Here is a 15,991-nt window from a genome sequence, read left to right as displayed (position 1 = left end):
GCTGCCACACGATTGACTGATTTGATAATCGCATGAATAAGTATATGTTCAGGTGTACTTAATAAAGTAGCGTGCGTGTGTGTGTACAGGGTTGGGAGGGTTACTTCTGAAATGTATTCCACTACAGAATACATGCTGTAAAATGTAATTTGTAACGTATTCCATTAGATTACTCAAGGTCAGTAACGTATTCTAAATACTTTGGATTACTTCTTCAGCACTGGTAGATTTTTTTTCATTTATTCTGACTATAAAAACTCTGCCAGTACAGGAAGACAAAATACACATGTTCAAAATACATTCTCTGAAAAACCTAAATATCTTATGCAGTGTTGTTTCTAAAACAAGATAAATCAAACTGATCTTGTTTTAAGGATTTTTAGATATTTTTACAGGAAAACAATACAAAAATGATGGAAAAAAAGAAATTATGATCTAATGTGAATTTTCTTGGTAAAAAAAAAATATGATTGTGCCTGGTAATATCTGCATGTAAAATGGCTAGAAATAACATTTTAGCTTAGGGTAAAGCTGACAATTTACACAAGGTTTATTTCTATTTCTTCTGCTCCAGACTTCAAACTTCTCTGTCCTCATATGAATGTAACACATCATAAGAAAGTGTTTCACCGCTGTTCAAATGCACTTTGGATCGCATCATTTATATGTATAAATGTTTTCCATCTGAAAGGACTAAATATTAAATGAAACAAATGACAGTGAAGTAATCTCTTCAGTAATCAAAATACTTTTTGAATGTAACTGTATTCTAATTACCAATGATTTACATTGTAACTGTAGTGGAATACAGTTACTTATATTTTGTATTTTAAATAAATAATCCCGTTACATGTATTCCGTTACTCCCCAGTATGTGTATTTTTATATGTCATGTTTTTTTTGTTTTGTTTTTTTTAAGCATGGTGAGAATATCAATCACACAATTTGCAGGAGTTCTCTCCCAGGCTTTGAGGTTTACACAGGTCATAGGATGGCTTAATTTCATAATGAAGTCCATTTTGTGTGATTAAGAGCCTATTAAAGTGGAAAACTAAACTGTATACGGCTGCCTGGATAAACAATAACATTAACAATACCAATAACAGCTTCTGGAGATAACATGCCTCTTTTAAAGGTTAATGGAGAGAATAGATACAATCGAGCAGAGAAAATCATGATTAAAAGGCCATCATTGACAGTCTCTATTAACCTCTACTGAATTGTTTGCTTTGAGATTCTAAAATATCGACATACTGAGGAATGAAACACCAAGCACTATCACGATGTGTGGTAACTATTTTGGCTTGACACCCAATAGCAACAGGCTTGTTTTTTCACATACCATAATGCAGGCATAAATAATGAACAAACGTAAATCTTTGTCGCCCTCTCCTGTCTGTTTGTATAACTGCTTAGTGAAGACTTGGTTTTGCACACCCCTTCAGTGTTTGTATCCTACATGGAATTGACCAGAAGATTAAGAATCTCAATATAAATGTATGTATGGTAATATAAAAGAGAGTGTCATTTCTCCCCATGCAGATGTAAGTGTCCACAAGTAATTTTCTGAGATGAGAGATTGTATGAGCACTGGCAGCTGTGGGCTTAATGCCGAGATAATCAAGGGACTCTGACTCTGTTGAGGGCACAGAAAGAAGTCATGTACTGTATTTACCACAGAATTGTATGGTATGTATTATAAATAACACTATTCTATTAAGAGACCAGTGATTTTTTTTTCCTGCCTGAAGCCATCAGACAGTACATCCTTACCCCCATCCTTCCACCATATTTACCCATTGGACTATGTGTGTCTGTCTCTCTATCTATGTGTCTGTCTGTATGTGAATAATATCAATTTCACATGTGACTCATACTTAAATGATCTTAATTTCTACAGGCAAAAATCTTAGTTGAACTGTGTTTTATAACTACACTATAGCCTGTATTTAGTATCTGTCTGTCTGTCTCTCAGTCTGTGAATAATATCTATGTTACATATGACGCATATACTTACATCTTCTTTATTCCCACAGACAAAAAGCTGACTTCACCAGAGAGTGTTTAATATTTAACATTAGAACACTAACATTAGAGGAGACACAATGTGTTACAATGGTTTGTTTGTACACTTTAGTTGATAGTTCATATTACCACTCTGTTTAGACCCCCAACCAGTTCTAAGTCATTTGTTCTTGCTGTGTGTCTGGGCTCATGGTACCCAAGAGGCACCTCACAGCCTCATATGAGATGTAATCTAGCAGGACGGAGCCCCTGGCATGAATGGAGATGACATCACATTGTGATCAGAATGCTGCTGCTATGTCCTTGCTTTTTATCTCAGGGGTGGAGGGGGTGTTTAAGGTGTAGCTGCTGGTCATGTAACTGCCTGGCCAACTGATGAGAAACTGAACTGGAGAGGAGCAGGGGCCACACACTAAACTGAACTATAAAACTATCATTGGCAGAGAGTGAAGAGTAATTTTGGACATTCCGTGTGTTCCAATGCCATAATGTAAAAAGTATTCCCTTATAAGAGCTCTTTGATTATTTTTTTCTTTTTAACTGAAACTGTATAAGCTGCAATGCTTTAAACAAGCATGATGGATAGTTTTAGTGATATTTTACATAAGGCAGTGATATTTATTATTGCCAGGCTTCTAGTATTGTTGAGGAAAACCTGCTAAAAAAAAAAAAAAGACATCTTAAACCAGCCTAAGTTGGTTTGCTGGTCTTAGATGGTCTCCCAGTTTCGTTAGGCTGGTCTGGTTTGCTTGTTTTAGAGGGGTTTTGTGCATCTGGGTTGATGAGGCAAACCTGCTAAAAAACAATAACATCTTAAACCAGTATAAGCTGGTTTGATGGGCTTGGATGGTCTCCCAGTTTCGTTAAGCTGGTCTGGTTTGCTGTTTTTAGAGCGATTGTGGGCACCTGGGTTGATAAGGCAAACTTGCTGGGGAAAAAAATCTTAAACCAGCTTAAACTGGTTTGCTGGTCTTAGATGGTCTCCCAGTTTGGTTAGGCTGGTCTGGTTTGCTGGTTTTAGAGGGGTTTTGTGCACCTAGGTTGATGAGGCAAACCTGCCAGAAAATTAACATATTAAACCAGCCTACACTGGTTTTCTAGGTCTTAGATGGTCTCCCAGTTTCATTAAGCTGGTCTGGTTTGCTGTTTTTAGAGCGATTGTGGGCACCTGGGTTGATGAGGCAAACCTGCCGGGGGGGGAATTTTTTTTTAAACCAGCCTAAGCTGGTTTTCTGGGTCTTAGATGGTCTCTGAGTTTTGTTAGACTGATCTGATTTGCTGGCTTTAGATGGGTTTTGGCACCTAGGTTGATAAGGCAAACCTGCTGAAAAAAATAAAAAATAAAAATTAAATCATCCTAATATGGTGTGCTTGTCTTAGATGGTCTCCCAGATTGGTTAGACTGGTCAGGTCAAGTCATCATTTTTATTTGTATAGCACTTTTCACAACACACATCGTTTCAAAGCAGCTTTACAGAAAATCATGCATTAACAGAAAATGAAAACTGTAATATCTATAAAGTCTCTGAGTCATCATTGTGTAGGTTGATTAAATATGATTGTAAATTGTCTATAAAGATAAATAATTAAATAGTTAAATAATAATTGTATTCAGAACCCCAGTGAACAAGCCGAAGGCAACTGTGGCAAGGAACACAAAACTCCATAAGATGTTCGTTAATGGAGAAAAATAACCTTGGGAGAAACCAGACTCACTGTGGGGGTCAGTTCCCCTCTGGCTAACCAGCATGAATATAATGCCAGTATTAGTTATTTATGTACAGTGCAGGTCATGGTTTAAAATTTGTAAACTAAGTAAGTGTTAAGAGCCAGTGTTTATACAAAGATTTTGTATGAACTGTAAGATTAATATCTAATATCTTTGAAGTTCAGCCTGGATTAACTGCAGAAATTCACAAGCAATGGAGTCTGACACCAAGCAGGAACGGAGGTGGATCTGGTCGGCTCTGGTATCCTTGGGGTATGAATCCCGAGGTTGAGACAGGGAAACAAACAGAATAATATTAGCGTAGATACAATTAAAAAAATTTTTGGGGTGGGGGATTTTTCCCCTTTTTCTACCCAATTTAGAATGCCCAATTCCCATTGTGCTTTTTAAGTCCTCGTGGCCGCGTAGTGGTTCGCCTCAGTTCGGGTGGCGGAGGACGAATCCCAGTTGCCTCCGTGTCTGAGACCGTCAACCCACGCATCTTATCATGTGGCTTGTTGAGCGCGTTGCCACGGAGGCACAGCGTGTGTGGAGGCTTCACACCATCCACCGCGACAACCATGCTCAACTTGCCACACGCCCCACCGAGAACGAACCACATTATAGCAACCATGAGGAGATTACCCCATGTGACTCTACCCTCCCTAGCAACCGGGACAATTTGGTTGCTTAGGAGACCTGGCTGGAGTCACTCAGCATGCCCTGGGATTTGAACTAGCAGGGGTGGTAGCCAGCGTCTTTACCACTGGGGAAAAAATCTTAAACCAGCCTAAGCTGGATTTCTGGTCTTAGACGGTCTCCCAGTTTGATTAGGTTGGTCTGGTTTGCTGGTTTTAGAGGGGTTCTCTGCACCTGGGTTGATGAGGCAAACCTGCTGGAAAAAAAAACCAAAATAAACCAGCCTAAGTTGGTTTGCTGCTCTTAGATAGTCTCCTAGTTTGGGTAGGCTCTTCTGGTTTGCTGGTTTTAGAGGGTTTTGTGCACCAAGGTTGATAAGGCACACCTTCTGGAAAAAACCCCCCATCTTAAACCAGCCTAAGAGGGTCTGCTGGTCTTAGATGGTCTCCCAGTTTGCTTAGGCCTGTCTGGTTTGCTAGTTTTCGAGGGGTTTTATGCACCTCGGTTGATGAGGCAAACCTGCTGGGTAAAAACAAAACAAAAAAACATCTTAAACCAGCCTAAGATGGTTTGCTGGTCATAGATGGTCTCCCAGGTTGGTTAGGCATGTCTGGTTTGCTGGTTTTAGATGAGTTCTGAGCACTTGGGTTGTGGAAGCAAACCTATTTGGAAATAAAACTGTTTTGCTGGTCTTAGATGGTCTCCCAGTTAGGTTGGACCGGTCTAGCTTTTTTAGACAGGTTTTGGTCACTTGGTTTGTTGAGGCAACTCTGTTTGTCTGTCTATGTATCTGTTTTTCTGTTTGTCTGTCTGTGAATAATATCTGTTACACATATGATGCATATACTTACATCTTCTTTATTCCTACAGGCAAAAATCTGACTTCACCAGAGAGAGTTTAATATCTTCTAACACCACAAACATTAGAAGAGACACAATGTGTCACAATGGTTTGTTTGCACGTATTAGATAATAGTTCATATTACCACTTTAAAAAATAAAAAATAAATTACCACTTTGTTCCCCCAACCAGTTCTAAGTCATTTGTTCTTGCTGTGTGTCTGGGCTCGTGGTACACTAGAGGCACCTCACAGCCTCACATGAGAAGTAATCTATGAGGACGGAGCCCCTGGCATGAATGGAGATGACAGTACCTGCTTTTTTCAGCCTGGTTTGGCTGGTCTTAGAGAGTCTGGTTAGGCCAGTCTAGTTTGCTGGTTTTAGAGGGGTTTCGGGCACTTGGGTTCAGGTTGGGAGACCAGCTGGCTGACAAGCTAGACCAGCTGAGGACCAATTTGGCCATGCTGGAAGACCAGCTAGACCATCTTAAATCTGCTAAGACCAGCAAACCACCGTGGGCTGGTTTAGGCATTTCAGCAGGCTGGGCACTATAGAACTTGAATATTTTGCATCTGTAAGCAAGGCCTGATGAGCTTTAGTAAGTCATTGTGTCTAAACACAGACAGGAAATTCCTGAGGGCTGGCAGATTTGATAGGCTATAATGCCAAAACAGAAACCCACATGGATAGTAGTTTAATCCCCAGGATCAGTAGCTAATCGTTCACCGCTACAGAAAAAAAAGCCCCTGAAAAATGTCACATGGCACCTCTCACTCACTGCTGATGTCAACAATTTCTAGTTGTGGAAGGCTGAAACACAGTCATCAAAATCACATTATCTTCTCCCAGATAATGTATACACTCCATTGCCTGAAACAAATTCCATTTCATTTCATTTCAATAGTGATGTTTCATAATGAGCAATGGCTCATTAACCGAAGTCTTATGGCACGGCATTATTGCTATAGTATATGGATATACAATATCCATTATATATGAAATCCTGGATATAGTGTTTGTGCAGCTGCAAGTAACTGAAATGCTCATAATTTTGGCCTAATATTATTCTTTGTTGTCTATCACCGGCATCCCACATGGCCATGTGATACAAATCTCTATTGTATTATATTTCTACACTACATACAGAGGAGTTTCTATAGATGAACTCAGCGCATACAAAAACCCATTTAACAGCCTTGATCCTGCTAAGCTCATCCCTCACGTGGTGTCTCGCTCTTTTTAAATGATCTCTCAGCGCCAAAACACATCCAGCGGGAAGCTGATCAAAACACAGCGCTACTGACAAGATGACATTACTGGTAAGGAAAACACCCTCTGCTAAACTGCAAACAGAATTGGATCAAGTTTACTTATTCTGTTGTGTAAAACCCAAGTATTTCAAAGCTTTTTATTTTGCTCATACACTGCATATGCCTTGGCACTAAAAGGAAAGAGTTTGCATAAGGTGCAGATGTTTTTCTTATTAAAGTAGTTTGTGATTTGGCTTCAGTTCTTAGATTTGATCATTACTGCAGAGATAGCTTTAGATGACAAATATTTGCTTTAAAATGCACACCTTCTCTTATAGGAGGGCAGCACCTGACTTAACTCTTCTGCATAGCTCATCACTTTGTCTCTCTCTCGCTCACTCTCTCTCTGCGCTTGCTAAGCTAATGATGCCTTAATTATTTTCCATGCGGCTGCACAGAAAGTAATGGGGACATTAAAGCTTCAGCTTCTGCTTCAATCTAAAGAGCACTCTATCACTACCTGTAAAATACCAGAAATTAGTTTTTTTGCGAATGTCCTTGCGAGGGCTTTTAAATAATCAGACTTTTAATATGCAGCACTTGCGGTTCAGAACCAGTTGCATACACTGTTTGTTGCTTAAAGCATGCTCATTTATCTTGCAATGCTGCGGCATGAAATCTTGCACAGATATCAGTGCCTGAGCCGGAGCCAGTTATTGGAGGGAATGATGAGCACAGGAAGCGTGACAGGTTTCGCAATTGCCCTGGTTACCTAAACAGTCTTCACAGGCAGTCTGTGGCGCCAAGCTTTATAAAAGTGGCACATAATCCAGATAAGAGTGTGTGGCATAGCCCTGAAGCACATCAATGTCTCTGATAAAACAGGTGCTGGCCAATGGAGCTGAAATGATACTGCGAATAAAAGAGACAGTCCACTGACGTCTCTCACCTCTGCTCAAAGCAAAAATGTTCTCTCATGTTCTTCCACCCATCACTGAATTTTACTTTACTTTGCGCATGGCTGATTTCGTTGCCAGCTAGCCCTGTATCTTCATAATGCTTTATTTTATCTGTTCAAACTGCTTTCATAAAAATAAATAAATAAATAAAACAGCATAATGTGAAAATACAACATGCTAAGAGCATATCATTTCATGAAAGAGAATTTTACTTTCAGACACATTTCAGATATTAAAAAAAAAAATATTTTTTTATCATTAGGCTACTTATTTAAGCAATATCAAATGAGCAAGAGTGATGTATGGCCCTACATCAGCATGGCTGTGGTTTGGCCGCAGACACGAGGCCGCAGTCTGAGTGCCACAGGTAAGCATAGCCATGCTGATTTAGGGCCATACAGCATGATTGCGAGTGTGATATTGCTTATATACAACAGTTCAACAAACAAGTAAACAAAAAAATAAGGACTGCCACAAAAAAACGCAGTTGTGCATGGAAGTACTTTCTTTCGTGACGGATCAGAATCTGCCGTTGCTAGTTCAAAAGATGCACACAAGCCTCTGTTACCAATTCGAAAAATGTCACTTTAGAAATAGTAATGACAGCTTGGGCTGTTTCTAACCAGTTTTTGGAGAAACAAGGATACAGAGAGAGAGAGTAATTGAGCATGTGTGATTACCTGCGTCAGTCGCGACTCTCAAGCAAAGATGCTATAGTGTGTAAGTCAGCTTGCTAAAGATAATTTAGTTTTGGTCAAATATATCTTATATTCTCTGTGTAAAAAGAGCCATCCGAGCTGGGATATTTCTCCCTATTTCGTGGTAGCCGAGCTGGGGTATTCCTCCCTATTTCTTGGTAGCCGGTGCACAAGAGTCATTCACTATAGAAACTGTTTTTTCCGTCTCCATGTTGATTAGATCTCCTCAATACAGAAACTCCGGTATTAGCTAAGCAGCTTGAGTATGTTTTTGTTTTTTTGTCTGTTGTGTCTCTCAGCTGTAAAAAGCCTTAATGCTGACGCTGTTAGTTTAACTATATTTCCCAGCTGTAATGTTGTAGTAGTAATCTGAGCAATCGTGGAGTGAGACAATGCCGATGACTTCAAAAGAAACTGTTTGCTGACTGATGTGTGCTGACTCAATACACGTCAAACTTTACTGGCACATAACACATAAAAATTGTCTTTTGTCACCACCTGCTGGATAAAATCTTTAAAGGTGTTGTAAGTGATTTTAGCCATTCTACTTCCACGAGACTGAGCTGTTGAATTAGCCACGCCCCTCTTTCCAAAACCCGGCATTCCAAAGATATCAAATTAGCTTTATTGAGACCAATATTGCACAGAGCATCTCTTTTCTTGGTATGGAGTTGAACTCGGTAACCCTGATGGCACACCTTATGAACGAGCGTGCACAGTCGGTGCTGGCCTGCCTGAGAACCTTCATGCAGAAGGTAGCGGTCCTTGTGAAAAAATTTCAGAGGATCCTGGGGCATATTTCATCCTCGGCGGCGGTACTCCCCCTCAGGTTGATGCATATGAGACCGCTCCAGCACTGGCTACAGACTCGAGTCCCATGGTGGGCATGGCACCACGGCACCCAGCGCTTAACTATCACTCCACGGTGCTGCCAAACTTTCAGCCCTTGGTCAGACCTGCCATTTCTTCGGGCAGGGGCTCCCTTAGAGCAGGTCTTGAGGCGCGTTGTGGTCACAACGGATGCCTAGAATTTGGGCTGGGGTGCTGTGTGCAACGGGCAGGCTGTATCAGAGCTCTGGATAAGGCCCCACCTGCAATGGCATGCCATTTGTCTGGCTTAGCAATCACAAGACCTGCCGTGCCCTTTGGGAGTCCAGGCGCACTCCACCAGAGGTGTTGCGTCCTTCTGGGCACTGGCGAGGGGCATCTCTCTAGCAGACATATGCAGAGCAGTGGGTTGGGCTACACCAAATACCTTTGCAAGGTTCTACAACCTGTGCATAGAACCGGTTTCGACCCGAGTGTTACGGGGTAACAACAGGTAGGCCGGGCAGCCGGTCGGGTGTATCACTTGCATTGCGCCTTTCCCCTTTTAAGGTGATAATGTGCGCTATCTTGTCCTCAACAGTTCCCCGCAACTGGTGAACACTGGACGCCTCTTTAATTCTTTAAGCACTATTCAGTGACGAACTGAGCGGAGGAGTAACGCCGCCAGGCCCAGTACTCGTGGTATGCTCCTTTTCCGGTGAGCCCGTGTACTTGGGCTCAGTGCTCCATACATGATGATTCCCCCCTCGGTAATCCCGTATGATGCATTTCCATGAGACTATGGGAGCGGCCCATTTGGTTTCCCCTCTGGTGAACCCTGTGTTTCCCCTCATCAGGGCTCTGCTCTGCCTCGGCCATTGTTGCTGTGTACCCTCTCCGTAGATAGGGTCCTCCTCAGTGGCATCATTCCATATGTGAACTTCCCCGTCGGTAAGTCCATGTGACGTATTCTCCACATGTTAACCTCCCTCTGGTAGGATGTGGTCTTCATAGTGCTCTCCCTCCTGGAGAGGGAAGAGCACTTCCCCAGTGTTATTCTAGCAGGTGCTCGGCGGGAAATTGCTTAATACAAAAATCAGGAAAGGCCACTGCCTGTAGCTTCCTCGGGTAAGTGCCTGCTTCCACCCTTATCGGGACCAGGGAGATGCCTTACCTAACTCGCTGGAAGGTCACGACGTGGTCAAGTGCTCACTGTGAGGCACGCAGCAGCCTGCCCGTCTCCGCTCCTCCGTACCTTGTGACACGGTTCAGTGCCTGCAGCGTTTCATATAGGAACCCCTAGTTTAACCCCAACGTCGAGTGAGTGACAAACAGGGAATGTCTTGGTTACTGATATAACCTCAGTTACCTGATGGAGGGAACGAGACGTTGTGTCCCTCCTGCCGCAGCGCTGAACTGACCGCTGACATGGCCAGGACGCTCTCTCGGCTCCTCAGTACAACTCTGAATGAGTGGTGCATGCCATCTCCTTTTATACCCCTATGTCCGGGGCAGAGAGTGGCATGCAAATTCCACTTGCCAATTTTCACTGGCCTTTTCTGAATAAAGCAAAGGTGATTGGGGCTCTCAAGAGGGAACCCCTAGTGTCACTACATCGACACAACCTCTTGTTCCCTCCATCAGGGAACAGAGGTTACATCAGTAACCAAGACATTTTTTTGCATACTATTCCATGAAAAAAATGCTTACAGCACTTTAAATTTCACAGGGAAAAATGAAAAGACATACATCTAGCTTTTTACACATTTGTACTGCTCTTAGTTTAGAACTCTACAAACACAAGCTGAATGATTCAAACAGTGAAGCGTCTGAGTGCTGATGGTGTGAGACATTAGAACTCATAGAATGTCTCTCGTCCAGTCAGATTCAAGACCAGAACTAACTGCTGTATATTTAAGAACAAAACATCTGGTGGTCTTATCTGGAATCCCACCCTGACCAGCTAGACCATATTAAACCATCTTAGGTTGGATTAAGCTGTTAATTAAGCAGGGTGTATAGTATTACATTTTGTTGGTTCGGAATTGTGTTCTCAGTAGGCAATTTTTTTTTTTTTTTTTTTTTGGTGCCCAGTAATAAATAAATAAAAAAATGATGATAATCTCATTCAGCAGTAATGGATCATCTATATCAAGAACACAAAGTCCTTGAAAGCTATTCATATGAATTACTACCGCTTGTTACATTATATAGCTTCAGGCTAGAGAATTTTGCTTTACCTTCCCCATTTATTGCTTTACCGGCAACAGCCATGCAGTAAAACAGATGTCTATTAATTCCTGATCAAGTCAGGGATGAGATTCCAGAATGGAAGGCCTTGGCATAATTGGACAATTCTAAGCTCTTCAACACACTGGGTTTTCTAGCCCATAAATGCTTTGTATTGTTTAGTGAAAGTGATGATGATTGTGTTGTTTCTAATGCTTCAGTTTGAAGCTTCCTGTCCTGATGGTCTGTGTCCAGGATGGAGTGTCATCCTGAAAGGAGAAACCCCAGCAGAAGCCAACAAGTAAGTCCTCCTTGGAGCATATGATTTTGTCATCAACCTGAACTTAAAATTTATAAACAAATCCACTCACCACCTCAAAACACAATTAGGCAAACGGAAAAGGATGGGTGTTTGCTAATGGGAAATCTTTGATAAGTCTTTTTATTTTGTACTCGCATGAAGAGCAGCAGAGGAAATTTGCCTCTTCAGAATGGACTATGAGAGCAGCCAATGAGCCATGCAAGAGAGAGACCATAGCCAAAAAAATTTAATAAGGTCATCTGCTTGCATGACTTTTTTTAATATACCAGCTAGGCATATCAGTGTTGTCTATTCATTTTATTTACCACCTGCTCAATTCAAAACGTTTTATTCTATGAGAGTGGGAATATCAGCACCAGGGCTCTTCAGTTATTTAAAGTTTATTTAAAGACCAGCACATTTAAAGTCTAGCTGGTTTTCTTTTCTGTGTTGATATATTTCCTTTTGGAACAACAGGACATATTGTAGGGCTCATCCCCTTTTTTTCATAGAAATAGCCACTAGGCTTTAGAAAGAAGTCATCACACCCATGTACCATGATTTGCTACTTGCTTGTCGGTTGCATACTACATGTAACAACTTGGAGTCCACACCAAATTTCCCCTTGGGGACAATAAAGTATACTTTGATACTAGAGAGTGTTTGATTGGACAAAAATCTGTGCAGTGCATAAATATTTTTGGTTCATTTTCCTGAAGGAGACAGACAGTACATTTTAAATGCATTTATCTGATAAAAAGTTAATACTGTCTAGGTTTAGGGGTACACTAACATATAGATGGCCTCAAAGCTAACATACATTGACTAAGGCAACCTGGTCTCATAGAATCACGTTATTACAGTTACATTTTTGCAAAACAAGTTTTATTTGGCTTGTTGTTCATATCACAGCAGTTTATCAATAGAGGCGCAACAACAACAATGACTTTAACTCACTTTCACACAAATCATGAGTAAAATGGCAGATTATCAGTTCATAAAACATTTACTTTTCGCTCAGTTCCTCACACAATACTATCTTATGACATCAAAACATTTTTACTATAGCATGTGACTTATAAAGGGGCGGTCACACTACACTTTGTGCTTTATTCACTCCCACACAAACGCATCAGAACACAGGAGACAGGAAACGCAAGCTCATGTGAATAAATTCCGTACAACGCTGCGAACCAAAGATCAAGCTTGGTGAACTCCGAACCATGAATTTGTACGACGAGAGGACGCGTGACCAATAGAGTGTCCAGCAGAGAACGTACATTGACTTGCATTGACTTGCACATTGAGCACGCACATTGACATACTTGCATTTATTATATCACATTTGCTTTTATGACACAATTAGTTAGGTTTAGGGTTGGGAGGTTGAGGTTGATTTAAAACTCAATAGAGCATTGACCTTAAAAACTAATCTGTCTGGGAGAACATTTCACTCTCTTTTAGCGCCACTCAGTGGACATTTTACATCGGAACCAACATGTCATGAACCACGTAATTTCATTTTGCCAAAATGTCACCACAGTCACATAATTTTCATGAGATCAGGCTGACTAAGAGCCAGAAAACTCTAATATTGATTTCATGGTATCTTTTTTTCTTTTTAGCAAAATCATCTAGAAGCTTTTTGCACAAATAACTTATTAAGTCCTTTGAAATGACTCATTCATCAGGTTGTTTATAAAGAATAACTCCAATGTAAACAACTCTACAATCAAGCAGGGCTGTAAGAAGAGTAGTACATAATAATGTGGCAATCAGAAGAATCAAACTTCCAAATGACAATTAATTTAACATGAAGTTTTATTCAGAACAATGTTTTATCCCGGGACTCATCCTGATGATGTTCAATCATTATTCATACTCAGGGTTGGGGAGTAATGGAATACATGTAACGGGATTACAAAATATAAGTAACTGTATTCCACTACAGTTACAAATTAAATCATTGGTAATTAGAATACAGTTACATTCAAAAAGTATTTTGATTACTGAAGAGATTACTTTGCATTTTATTGTCATTTGTTTCATTTAATATTTAGTCCTTTCAGATGGAAAACATTTATACATATAAATGATGCGATCCAAAGTGTATTTGAACAGCGGTGAAACACTTTCTTATGATGTGTTACATTTATACAGACAGACAGAGAAGTAAGTTTGAAGTAAGTTTGGAGCAGAAGAAATAGAAATAAACCTTGTGTAAATTGTCAGCTTTACACTAAGCTAAAATGTTATTTCTAGCCATTTTACATGCACGTTACCAGGCACGATCATATTTTTTTTTATCAAGAAAATTCACGCTAGATCATAATTTCTTTTTTTCTAGTAAGACCTTTGATATTAGGGCAAAAATCGTATTCTTGATAATATTTTTTTTTTTATTGTTCTCCTGTAAAAATATCTAAAAGTCCTTAAAACAAGATCAGTTTGATTTATCTTGTTTTAGAAACAACACTGCATAAGATATTTAGGTTTTTCAGAGAATGTATTTTTAACATGTGTATTTTGTCTTACTGTACTGGCAGAGTTTTTATAGTCAAAACAAGTGAAAAAAATCTACCAGTGCTGAAGAAGTAATCCAAAGTATTTAGAATACATTACTGACCTTGAGTAATCTAACGAAATATGTTACAAATTACATTTTACAGCATGTATTCTGTAATCTGTAGTGGAATACATTTCAAAAGTAACCCTCCCAACCCTGTTCATACTGTATATAGAAACAGATACAAGCTGAAATATAGTCTGGGTCAAACGTGATTTTCACTCACCATTTTTTCCAAGTTAGAATTTACTTTCAAAAGAGTGATAAAGAAACGCTCAAAGGCAAGTTTGTATCTTATGATTACCCTTCAACCAGCTGTCTAAGACTCAGTATTAGCCAACATGATTTGTTCATTATAGTGTATGTGCCTTCCTGTCCCTAAGGTTTGAGATTAATTTCCTGTGTGATCGGGATGACAGAATAGCCTTCCATTTCAACCCCCGTTTCACTGAGTCTGATATCGTCTGCAACTCTTTCATGGCAAACCACTGGGGACAGGAGGAGAAGTGCAGCAACTTCCCCCTTGGAATAGAGGAGCCTTTCCAGGTGACAAAGTGTTGTGACTTTTAATTGACAAAGTATCACAAGCAACAGGATTTGTGTTTTATAATGATTGAGGATGATTTAATCAGCATCGATTTCATATATCTCAACAGATTGAGATTTACTCTGACAATGATAACTTCCATGTTTACATTGATGACTCCAAGATCATGCAGTACAAACATCGTGTGGAAGACCTGAAGACCATCACTAAAGTACAAGTGGTGAACGACGTCAAAATCTCCTCTTTGGAGATCACCAAAAAACATTTTTACTGAGGCTTTGTAATAAGGCAAAAAAGAACTATGAGAAGATTAATCTGAAGTAGCCTTTGTTTGTTTACGGTGGATTATTGTATGTTTTGCATTTTTGTTTACACAACTTTAAATACCAGTGATTATCCTCTTGAGTTAATTATTTGCCTGTAAAGGTGTGATTATTGGTATTGATATGCCTTATCTGAACTCCATATTCATATGAATCTATGAATAAATGGGAGGTTTGAAAATATTCCTGTAAGACTCGTCTACTTAGAATGTTCTAAGTGACTTGGAAAAGTATGGTTGCAATAGCCTTTTCCAGATGAAATCAGTCAAAATACATATAGTGACAAAAAAAAATTTCAGTCTATAAGTTGTCAGCCACAGGTAGGCTAAATATAGCTTAAAAAAAAAAAACTTAAATTGCTTAAATGTTTGATCACAACTAGTGACCGACCGATAGCCTGGGTTATTTAATGGCCGATGCTGGTATTTATATTTTTAGAGAGCAGGGTGACAAATGGCAGATACTATAATGCCAATATATAAAACATATCATGTAGACAAAATTGCAGAATTTTAATCAATACTTATTCAACCTTCGCTAAACTATGGAAGCCCATTTTGTCCATGGTTTATCACTTTTTCTGGCTTGTTGTCTCATGATCTCAACATAACAAAAGCTGTTTTCTCAATCACGACGTAATTTTCTTGAGATCAAGATAACAAAAGATGTTTTCTTAAAATAACAACCGAAGTGTTAATAATTAGTTATTAATTTACTCTCTGACATTGTTTGTATTAACACAACACAGTGATTTCTTAACTCATATGTGAAGCCTTTGAACCTTCACTTGGTTATTACTTATTTATTTATAAACACTTAAAAAGACATAATAGCTTTAATAATAAATTTTATTGCTTCAAAACATTGTGAGTCACAGTGGCTTACTAGTTGTGCCTAATATTTTTGGAACACTAGATGGCAATAAATGTAACAGTGTACAGAAACTTTGAGTAACGAACACAATTTCAGTATGTTTTTAATGAAAGCCCCACTGCTTCAGAAAGCTTAATTTTCCCATCATTACTCCATGGATAGCAGATGATGAGTGAGAGATGTAGGTCCATCTCTTTGACTTAGAGAGGCCTACTGTTGCGATAAA

General features: G+C 39.6%; 1 protein-coding gene across 1 annotated transcript; it reads left to right on the top strand.

The window, feature by feature from the left end:
- The first annotated feature begins 6,443 nt into the window (after window positions 1-6,443).
- LOC127452350 (grifin) lies at window positions 6,444-15,075 on the top strand. The gene is made up of 4 exons (XM_051717768.1): window positions 6,444-6,531; window positions 11,377-11,456; window positions 14,406-14,568; window positions 14,679-15,075. The coding sequence occupies exons 1-4, from the start codon at window positions 6,520-6,522 to the stop codon at window positions 14,841-14,843; spliced, it is 420 nt and encodes a 139-aa protein (XP_051573728.1). The 5' UTR covers window positions 6,444-6,519; the 3' UTR covers window positions 14,844-15,075.
- The last annotated feature ends 916 nt before the right edge of the window (window positions 15,076-15,991 follow it).

This window comes from Myxocyprinus asiaticus, chromosome 14, assembly GCF_019703515.2.
Source record: "Myxocyprinus asiaticus isolate MX2 ecotype Aquarium Trade chromosome 14, UBuf_Myxa_2, whole genome shotgun sequence".
Taxonomy (NCBI): domain Eukaryota; kingdom Metazoa; phylum Chordata; class Actinopteri; order Cypriniformes; family Catostomidae; genus Myxocyprinus; species Myxocyprinus asiaticus.
This window is presented reverse-complemented; position numbering and strand designations above follow the sequence as displayed.

Excerpts from the sequence above, each read along its gene's own strand:
- LOC127452350 (XM_051717768.1), top strand. Across the intron at positions 11,457-14,405 it reads ACCCCAGCAGAAGCCAACAA|GTTTGAGATTAATTTCCTGT; the intron begins GTAAGTCCTCCT and ends CCTGTCCCTAAG. Across the intron at positions 14,569-14,678 it reads GAATAGAGGAGCCTTTCCAG|ATTGAGATTTACTCTGACAA; the intron begins GTGACAAAGTGT and ends ATATCTCAACAG.